The sequence below is a fragment of the Zingiber officinale genome, chromosome 11A, assembly GCF_018446385.1.
Source record: "Zingiber officinale cultivar Zhangliang chromosome 11A, Zo_v1.1, whole genome shotgun sequence".
Taxonomy (NCBI): Eukaryota; Viridiplantae; Streptophyta; class Magnoliopsida; order Zingiberales; family Zingiberaceae; genus Zingiber; species Zingiber officinale.
Window position 1 is genome coordinate 92,025,782 of NC_056006.1, and position 10,281 is coordinate 92,036,062.

The 10,281-nt window shown below is 38.7% G+C and overlaps 1 protein-coding gene across 1 annotated transcript; it reads right to left on the minus strand.

The window, feature by feature from the left end:
- Window positions 1-2,900: 2,900 nt before the first annotated feature.
- On the minus strand, window positions 2,901-9,301 carry LOC122031709 (chaperone protein dnaJ 10-like). The gene is made up of 10 exons (XM_042590802.1): window positions 8,801-9,301; window positions 7,702-7,761; window positions 6,532-6,614; window positions 6,185-6,344; window positions 5,652-5,781; window positions 4,592-4,750; window positions 4,220-4,398; window positions 4,046-4,126; window positions 3,464-3,622; window positions 2,901-3,304 (listed from the first exon to the last, which is right to left on the minus strand). Exons 1-10 carry the CDS (start codon window positions 8,885-8,887, stop codon window positions 3,212-3,214), a joined length of 1,191 nt encoding a protein of 396 aa, XP_042446736.1. The 5' UTR covers window positions 8,888-9,301; the 3' UTR covers window positions 2,901-3,211.
- Between the last annotated feature and the right edge of the window lie 980 nt (window positions 9,302-10,281).

The following is a 10,281-nucleotide window of genomic DNA, read 5'->3' on the forward strand; positions in this document are numbered from 1 at the left end:
AATCTGCTTTTCTGAATGGCTTCTTGGAAGAAGAAATATATGTCGAACAACCTGCAGGATATGTGAAGAAAGGGGAAGAGAATAAGGTGTACAGGTTGAAGAAAGCTCTATATGGTTTAAAACAAGCACCAAGGGCATGGTATAGTTGTATTGATTCTTATTTTATTGAAAATGGTTTTTTGAGATGTCCTTATGAGCATACTTTGTATGTTAAGCATATTGAATCTGGTGATACACTCATAGTCTGTCTTTATGTTGATGACTTGATTTTTACCGGAAATAACTTAAAGTTAATCATAGAATTCAGGGAAGCCTTGGTTAGTAAATTTGAAATGACAGATATGGGTCTAATGAGTTATTTCCTAGGGCTTGAAGTTATTCAGATGGATGATGGGTTTTTTGTCTCACAAAAGAAATATGCTTCTGATATTTTGAAAAGGTTTAGGATGGAATGCTCCAAACCAGTTCCTACTCCAGTGATTGAAAAGATAAAGTTGTCTAAAGATGAAACTGGTAAGAGTATGGATATTACTGCTTATAAAAGTTTGATTGGGAGTCTAAGATATTTGGTTGCTACAAGGCCAGATATTTCTTTTGGAGTTGGAGTACTTAGCAGGTTTATGGAGAAACCAAAGGATTCGCATTGGGCCGCAGCAAAGCGAATTCTTAGATATGTCAAAGGTACAATTAATGATGGAATTTTGTATTCTACTAATAAAACTGTGGGACTTATTGGATATACAGATAGTGATTGGGCTGGAGATGTTGAGACTAGAAAGAGTACATCGGGATATGCTTTTCATCTTGGTTCAGCTATATTTTCTTGGTCTTCTAAAAAGCAACCGGTGGTAGCACTTTCAACAACAGAAGCAGAATATATAGCGGCAACAAATTGTGCTATGCAAGCAATTTGGCTAAGAAAGATTTTAGATTTTCTACAACACAAACAAGATGGTCCTACGACAATTTTTTGTGATAACAAGTCAACAATTACATTATCTAAGAATCCAGTATTTCATGGCCGCTGCAAGCATATAGATATCAAGTATCATAAAATCAGAGAATGGGTTGCGGAAAAACAAATCAACATCGAGTATTGTCCTAGTGAATGTCAAGTTGCAGATATCTTTACAAAACCAATGAAGACAGAGATTTTTCTCAAGTTGAAGAAGGCAATTGGGATGGCTAACATTTGTGACTTGGTTTAAGGGAGGCTATGTTGTATTATTTAAATCAAGTCATAATTAAGATAGAATATATCCGTATTTAATGGATATGCTTTGAATAAATGAAAGGCTAAGGCTAGATCTAGATGCATAATTTTAGGATCGGATTGTTTTTTCTTACTGCTATATAAAGACATATGTATAGCCTATGCTTTGTATGAACTTTTAATGAGAAACCAATAGTACATTAATTCTCTGCTATCTTTCTCTTATTTATCTAAGTGCTATCAGATGTTTTCTTTGACTCTTCTTCATTTGAGTGTTATCAGGCACTCCTTCCCTCCCTGCTCTACGTACTTGTCCACCACCGCTGCGATCGCTTCCTCCACTCTGACCCCCATCCTCACCATCGCCCTGACCGGGCCAGGACTCCCTTCTACCGTCACGCTCACCCCCTCCTGCAAAACCACTGCCCTAAGAACCAGCAGATACAATTTTTTTATTATTATTATTAAACCACCGATCAGTGTTACATCAAACGAAAACGAATCTCTAGGCGGCGAGTGAAAGGAAGCTTGGAGGCCGGAGAGGATTAAGGCCGACCGGCGCTCGATCCCGCATTGGAAGGTGGGATCGAGGAGGAATCGGACGGTCCGAAGCAGGGGCTGTGAGGAGGAACGGGGTAGGACCCGGGTAGGCCTCCGGAACGTGGGGCGACGGCTGGAGGGGAGTGTCAAGCGAGGACCGCTGAGGCGAGCGCCGCCGACCTCGGTGGCGGTCGGGGGTTTGGGGCGGCGGCTGGACCTTTTCCGTTCGGCCACGGCGGAAGCAAATGTCTTGGCTCGCGGCCAGCCGTTACGAGGCGGAGCCGTTTCAAAGTAAAGTCTGTTGCTTATGTCAGGGGCGGTGACTACGCGTGTGACGTGTCGTTCGTTTCGCCGTTTGCTTCGAGAGACGACGTCGAGTGCACACTCTCCCACCGACTAACGACAACTCTCGAGGGAACGGCCATTCAAATGTTCCAACTACACAGCGCTGCACCACCTCGCTCGCTCGCTTTCAGTATTTGTCGAGTTGACGGGCGGATGCCTAGGGTAGGACCCATCTCATTGCCAGGTTACGACTCAGGAGAATCTGGTTCTTATCAGTATAAAATGCTACAAAATTAATTTATAAAGTTTACCTAAAAAAATCTTAATTTTAATTTGTCTAAGAATGCATTTTTTTTTCACCCAATACAAACACACGAGAAATGTTATTCCAGAAGAGACCAGATCCCCTGTCCACCAAAAGTTGATCTGAGAATAAGAGATAGGAGATATATCACTTATAATTATAATTAGATCGTAATTATAATTTAATCATAATTAGTTATGTTCTCTCTCTAAATTTACCGTCTCCCCAAATTATAATTTAAGTCGAAACAAATGACCAAAGACCACCACTACTCGACGTCAAACTGCCTGATCACTTACCCACCGTCCACGATCTTCGAATAGCCTTCGATCATCCGTCCCAACCCAAATTATAATATAAAAAAATAGTAAATTCAATAAGAGATCACAACTAATTATAATCAGATCATGACTATAATCCCCTGGTCCACCTTGTAATTAACTAGAGGATCTGCCCTCCTTACATATAAAAATCATAGTTGATAAATGCAAGCTCATCATAATTATATGTACATTCATCTTCTGTTGCAACTCGGACCAAGTAATGACAAGCCACACATGAAATAGCAACTCGGATGTAAAATGCCGGCCCAAATAATTGATACAAACACAACTTTAACATATACAAGGTCAAACTGGCAGCTGCTGGCCTAAATTATGAAACATGTATGAAGAACCAACTCTTTCCAGACAAAACACCGGATGCGTGAGCATGACCTAATGACCCCGTCAAGGCCCACTCCTTAATACATAAAATTGCATTTTGATTATGCAAGAAACTGATAACCCGGTTCAGAAACTACAAATAATGCAAGCAGCAACGTCCATGAGTGGTACGAGATAAGAACTTGTTGCTCCAAACTATGATGATCAAACATGTCTTTGCGCACCAGGTGGTGCAGTAGGCATGGGGAAATTGTAGTTAGCACCCGTAAATTGAGGAGCTTCCACCACGTATGGACTCTGCCACCGAGAAACAAAATTAGATTTTACTTCAAAATAAACTAATCCGTTATATATATTCTGCAAAAACAGAAAAGAAAATGAAAAGAAATGGAAAATTGGCATTGCCGGACTAATTAGTTTAGATTGCAATGCCTGATTATAGGAAAGCAGCAGTACCTGGGTAGCTGCGGAGCTAGCATATGATGTTTGCTCAGTAGTGGATTTTGGGGATGTGTCTGGAGAACTGCCGTCGTTGGATCTATCAGCTCCACCTAATTTGTTATGAGCTGCGCCGCCAGTCAATGATGATTCACTTCCATTATTAAGTTTAACCCTCTATTGAAAACAATAACTTTAGTTTCCACTTTTCAAGGCACTCACTACAACTTACCACTGAATATCTTGACATATAGAGTTAAATATATCTGCAAATAGTGTGAAATCTTATAACAGCTATTTTAAAGAACTATTTGATACAGAAGCGTGTGGAGAATTAGTAGTGAATATGGGAGTTTCATTTAAGTGAACCACAGGCCAGGCCGGAACATACAACAGCCAGAACAAATGATTGAACAGCTGATATCAACAGTGAAGGCTAGTTGGAGGTTGCAGAAAAATGCAGATGGAATTTAAATGAAATTAACTCTCATTGCAATATTTTCTGAGGTGTTGTGGGTTTGAAGTCTCTTTTGCACCATGATTGTAAAGAAAAAGATTAAATAAAGAGTACACATTCGATGATGTTAAAGATGTTTATACCTGAAATATTTTCCCCAGAACTTTCAGACCTTTGGCTCGAGCACGGAGTTCCTCCTTTTTGACATTGTTTTCTTGAAGCACCTAAATTCAAATTAGCATGACTAGTGAATAAGGTAATTAGGATGACAAAGCAAATAATATCATCTCAGAAAACACAGGTTGAGAAGGAATGACCATCAGACAAACACGGGACAAGGTGGCTTCAATATCAGCAACATTAAGCTTCCACAAGGAATCGATCATCACTTTTTTATGATTCTGCATATATTCTTCAAGTTCTTCCTCTGTATAATTACCTTCTGCACTAAGATGCTTTTTAAGGTCTTCCTGTAGCTGCATTAGTGCAATGGCACCTACATATATAGAAAAATGTAAGGAACTACGTAATATCTATGGAACTCATGTACTATGATTTTTTTTTTTCTTGAAAAAATCATTAATGGAAAGATAGTATGAGCTATGTCTAGGTATTAGGTTGTCACAAGGATAGGCATAGCTTGTTCATTTGTTGTGAAGCCCATGTATGCATGACCATATAATGCAAACCTGTTGCAGCAGTTACTTGTGACTTTATGAAGTGGCCTTTGTTTCTAAACCATTCGGCAACAAATGGCACACCCAAGTACATGGCCTTTTTTCCAAGCTCTTTTGCAGCCTGTCTCACATAGATGTAGCCTATAGTATTCAGCATATCTACTCCATAAGCTGTACAAGGAAAAGTAATAATAATAATAATTAGATTAATCAGGTAGCCACTTGATATGGCCTTATGACAAAATAGTAAGCATGACAAGTGTTTTTAAGTGAGATGCATAAGCTGTCTAGAAAATAGTTTGATTAATCAGATGGCCTTATGGGGAAATAGTGAACATGTCTGTATCATAAGATGTAATCTAAGAAAAGTTGAAGGCATTGAAAACAGAAAACGTAATCTAGATCATTCATAGAATTAAGGCAAAGAGAGTCCTTAATGGATCTGAAATGCAAATCATAGGATATGACATTTGGATGTTGACATAATCCTGAACTTGAGAAATTACATTTCTATGCTTAAATTTAACTATCTAGAACAGGCAGAAGAATTGAACTTTCACAGCATTATGCCAAAGATCTTCATTAATAGACTTGAAATAGGCAATATGCAAATCATTGGATAGGATTTTAGGATGTTTAGATAATCCCATAAATTGAAATGCTTGATCTTGATTATATTATCAAACTTCACGTTGCAAAATCTTCAAATATTTCAGATTATTTTTCTTATAATGCAACCATATTGCCTCTTCTACAAATTGAACACCTTCAGCCTCCAAAGTGCAGAATAGAATTTTTTTTTTTTCCCTCTTCTAGGAATCAAACACCTCAGCCTTCCAAGTGCAGAATAGAAAACAATTTAACTCTATAAACACTATTGGCAGATTTGATTAATGCTGGAAGTTGTAATTGTTCTATACAACTATCATCAGATTCTTGACGCTTAACAAGTCAGAAACAACAGTGGCAGATCTGATAAGTTCTATAAGTTGTACTTGTTCAAACAGACACGACCTTCAGATTCTTGACACTTACAAGTCAGAAACAACTAAAGAGATAAAGTGATGGACACCTGCATTAGAAAGCCTCGTGACCTCAGCTTCAGCATGACTAACAAATTCGTCTATGTTTCTTTGAACATACTGGTGGAGTCGGTTTTTCAGTATGTCTGCAAGTTTCTCCTCTCTTTCTTTCTGAATGGCCTAGGTAAAAACTTCAGGATCAGCTCACATGTTAATATGCTTACAATAAAGGAATTTATCAATAGACAAGTTTGAGATTGTAAAATTGCACACTAACGAAAACTCTTGTCACCCAAGCAGAAATAATTTACTAGAAGTTTTAAGGTACAACTAATTGTCTTCTTTTTCATGACTCGGTTGGCATCAGCATTAACCCAAACCTTACATAACATGTGTGTGCGTGTGAGAGAGAATGTGAATTTATGCACAAATGGAGGTTGCTAGAGTTAAACCAAAGTGAAATGCAATGAAAGTTTTTCCAAGTAATTCATCTTATTCTCTTTTGAGCATTTTTCAATTCCTCGAGACAGAATAGATACACATAATAGAAACATATTAGAAGTAGGCAATCACATATAGATACCCTCATTTCTTCTTGCAACTTTTTGGCATCGATTTTTTCCCCTTCAGTGAAAATATCAAGTGAAGCCATTGATGCCATGGCAAGCTGACCAATATAGTCCTCAAATAGCTCACTCCCAAAAAGCATTGCGAAAATTGCTGCAGGGTCGATAATTGCTTCCCTGTAAGTACGCAAGTATGCACAAAATCAGCCCATTCAATATTACTGGTCATTGATTTTGAATGAATTGCAAACAAAAACTTTTCCTTTTGAAACAAGATGAAGATTTGATGACACCATTTGTACACATAATAGTAGCATCTTGTTATTTGTGGTATATTGAAAATTATTATCAAAAGGTAGCTTACGTGGAAATGCCTGATTTTCCATATGCGTCATAAGCTTGACGTTGTGTGGGATCACTTAACACTTGGTATGCCTCTCCTAAAGCCTGAACAAGATTAGGGGTTAGTAAAGCTTGAGAGTCAAATAAACAACAAGCTCAAGACAGCAATAATGTGCAAATTTGCAAAAATCTTTGGCAGGTTAGTAATCTTCTGCTTTCATCAATTTGTGCACTAATCAAATGTACAACATTTATATACCATCATTTACACACACACGCACAAAAACAAGCAACAACAAAAAACAAAAAAACAAAAACAGAATACATAGAATGAATTGGTAAAGCCGAGGTTTGAAGTCTTGGTGTTGGGACAACATTCCATCTCAGCATGAATGATTCCTTTCCTGTGCCTGCCAATGCCAATACACAACAATTGGAATTTTGATAAAATCATACTTACTCATCTTCAACACCTGCAATCATTCATGTTGTTCTAAAGATTGGGGAGCAGCAAGGAGGCTAGTCAAGTTGTCCATTACAATGTTTGTTTGAGAATTGAGAATGCCTTTTAAGAATTCAGAGTCCCAGCACAAGTATGAATTTCATTAATCATCTTCAAAGTATGTCAATATATGTGTTCAAGCCAGTGTGTTGCATGCCAATGATCTTACATGGTCACATGGAAAAGTGTGACAGTCCAAATAGAGCTTATACTGTGATAGCCCAAGTTATATTAGCCCTCTAAGTGGCTAGTCATTTTAAAATAAAATGGGTTCTTCCCCGCTTACATGTTATCAGAGCCAGGAACATATTTAACAGTCATGGTGATTGTGCCGGGCTGGTTGAAGCCCAGTGCTCCATGCTTATAATCTCATGGGGATATGTGTGGTGGCATAAGTTTTGGATATATTGAGAGGAATTCCCCTCAAAAGTGGTTAAGCATTCTGAGAAGGCATGCACTCCTCTTCGCTTTTACTAGAATCAAAAAGCAAGAGCTACACCAATCATCAGTAGGATATATTGAGATGTAAGCCAAAGACTACAGAAGACTGAAAAAAAAAAGATATCAAATGTTACTACTAAACCAAAACTAATAAAATCTAACTGGTATATTTATTGGCTTAAGCAATTTCAACAATAGTCACTTCTGTAAAAAGAAAAAAAGATAAAAAAGAAACATATCACTACTTGCCTGAAAATTTTGGGCTGCAAGAGGATCATTTGGGTTTTTATCAGGATGCACCTGCCTTGCCTACCAATAGCAAAGTGACAATAAAATTAAGATTATTACATGAAGAATGGCAAGATATATTCTGCAGTTATAAAGTACAACAATTGGTAAGGAAAATATATCAGCAGAGAGATTATAATTTAAGGCTTTAAGCACTTTCACTTGAGTTTCCCTTCATCATTTGTGTATGTGATAACTGTGAAAACCTCCAATATGCAATTCTTTTGCAAGGAGATAGGCCATAGTTCACGAATTGCTATTAGCAATCAAATACCAAACTAAAATTTTGAAATTTGATCTCATTTTTTCAATATTTTTGCAAGCTATTCTGAAGATCCTTTCTAAGAATCCATAGTATTCCATAGCATAGGAGCCCAAAATATGTAAAACAAGGAAAGAAATGAGAAAAAAAACTAACAACGAGCAAAAGTAAGGCCATATGCTAGCATAATCAATTTTTTCATTTTCATTTTTATGAAAAGGCTAGGTAGCCTAGAAACAGTTTGACTCGTACATTATGGTGCTCCTCCAGAGATGCAATTACTATTAGAACGCTATTAGAACAGATAACCCTACACTCTCTAACACTTATAACGAAATAACAATGTCAAACTTCATAAGCAATCTAATGTCATAGCATTAACAGGTCTTTAGTCCAGAATGCGAAAAAAGCACCACAATAGTTTGAAAAGGTATGGGACAAAGAGAAGGCAGGAGAAGCACCAAAAGTGGTACTTTGAGAAGTAAAGGCTAACGGAAGCCTGGCGGACAGTGGAGGGTCGCCTGGGTATTGCATAAAATCTCCCTAATATATTCCGATTGCGAAATGCAAAAATAGGTCATCTAAGGATCTCAGATCCACAACTATTACGAGGGGGATTCCGCCGGAAAGAGGAGTTAGAACAACTGCGAAATCCAATAATTCAACGACTACCTTATAGTACGAGCCAAACTAGACGTGAGGATGACGGACAAGCGCAAAACGGAGGCAGACAGAAAATTGAGTGAGAATGACCGAGTAGAATGAAAAGCCTAATACCGGCAAGGAAGAGGAACTGACCTTCATGTAGTAGGCCTTCTTGATCTCGGCCTCCGTGGCTGAAGGGCTGACACCAAGCACGTCATAGTAATCGGTCTCCTTTACCATCTCCGCCGTCCCCTCCGCACTGTCTCCTCTCCACTTTCTCCTCCTTCCGCTCAGGTCTTATCTACCAGCCTCGAGCCTACAGCAGCAGAACGAATCTGCACCGGCGATCGGATCCGATCTGCAACACCAGCAAAATCTCCCTTCCGCTCGTCGAGGAACCAAAATCGAATCCCCTTACTTCCCAAATCCTCTCTCTCTCAATCCCCGCGTCGTTGGTGTCACAAACAAGCCATCTGGGAGTCTTTTCCTCGGTGGAAATGGAAAAGGGACGATGAAGGAGGAAGCTGAAAGGAAGGGCAGATGGGATGGGAAAAGGTTTGATGATGCAGGACGGTGCCTGATTCGGTGAAGGTGGATCGGTCTCGTTCCAATCAGTCAGCCGACCTCAGATTGATTCTACTGGCCGCGCCGCGTGCTGCTGGCCAACGTGGACCCGGAAACCATTTTATAATCCCAAAACTCGCCCGCTCGCACCAACTCAATTTCCAATTCTCCAACCGCAGCAAATATTATATTAATATAACTGGCAATTTTCCTTTTTGCATGTTATACAAGCAATTCGACTTGCAATTTACCGTTTAACTAAACAAATTTCCAGAAGGTCAATTGCTTGATGAGTTTGAACTTTGAATGGATAATGTTTCATTTTGCTCGAATTTTTTTATAGGCGATTCGGTTCCCCGTCGCCGGAGCATTTAAGATGAGTGGATGGGAAGCTTCTTAATCGCCATCGAACACCACAGAGAAGGGGAGAGCCTCCCTATCGCTGCATCGTAATAGTCAAACGATCGACTCAGACATGAAAATGTCAGGCGTGGAATCATTAAATTCCGGGTCATAGGGAGCAGTTAACGTGCATAACACGGCTAAAGGCTTCTTCGTTATCGTGTTTATGGCGCATTGATTGGCCGCCTGATGCCGGTTAAAGATTAAAGTAATAGAAAGAATTATTTGCAAACTTCGTATTTAGACTAGGAAACTAAACGGAAAGGACGGTTATGGGTCGTAAGCAAACCAACTAACCTTTTGTCCTTTTGATGCCGAGCGGAGTCGGAAACAAGGCGGCCCAAGGCACTCAGAATTTAAATTCTATCGCAAAACAATTAGCCAAAGCATTTTTTGTATTGCGTTTTCATGTGTTTTACCTGAAGAGCAACTCACGGTACAAAGCGTGGATAAGCTTGCAAGTCGCCTTATGACTTCTAAGCTTCGAAATAAGATTATCATTTAGGCTGTCTGTTGGATGTAATATAATCTTGTTTGTAATATAATTAAATTTGTAATATAATATAATGTAATCTTGATTATATTACTATGTTTGATAATGTAATGTATGTAATCTTTGATTACAAGGATGATTACATTCTTTTGTTTGGTGTCCGTTATTTTTTATA

Bases quoted from the DNA above. Each gene is read 5' to 3' on its own strand.
- LOC122031709 (XM_042590802.1), bottom strand. From the start codon at position 8,887: ATGGTAAAGGAGACCGATTACTATGACGTGCTTGGTGTCAGCCCTTCA. The intron at 5,782-6,184 runs GTATCTATATGT...GTTTTTACCTAG, and splicing joins AGTTGCAAGAAGAAATGAGG to GCCATTCAGAAAGAAAGAGA. The intron at 3,305-3,463 runs GTACTGCTGCTT...TCTCGGTGGCAG, and splicing joins CTAGCTCCGCAGCTACCCAG to AGTCCATACGTGGTGGAAGC.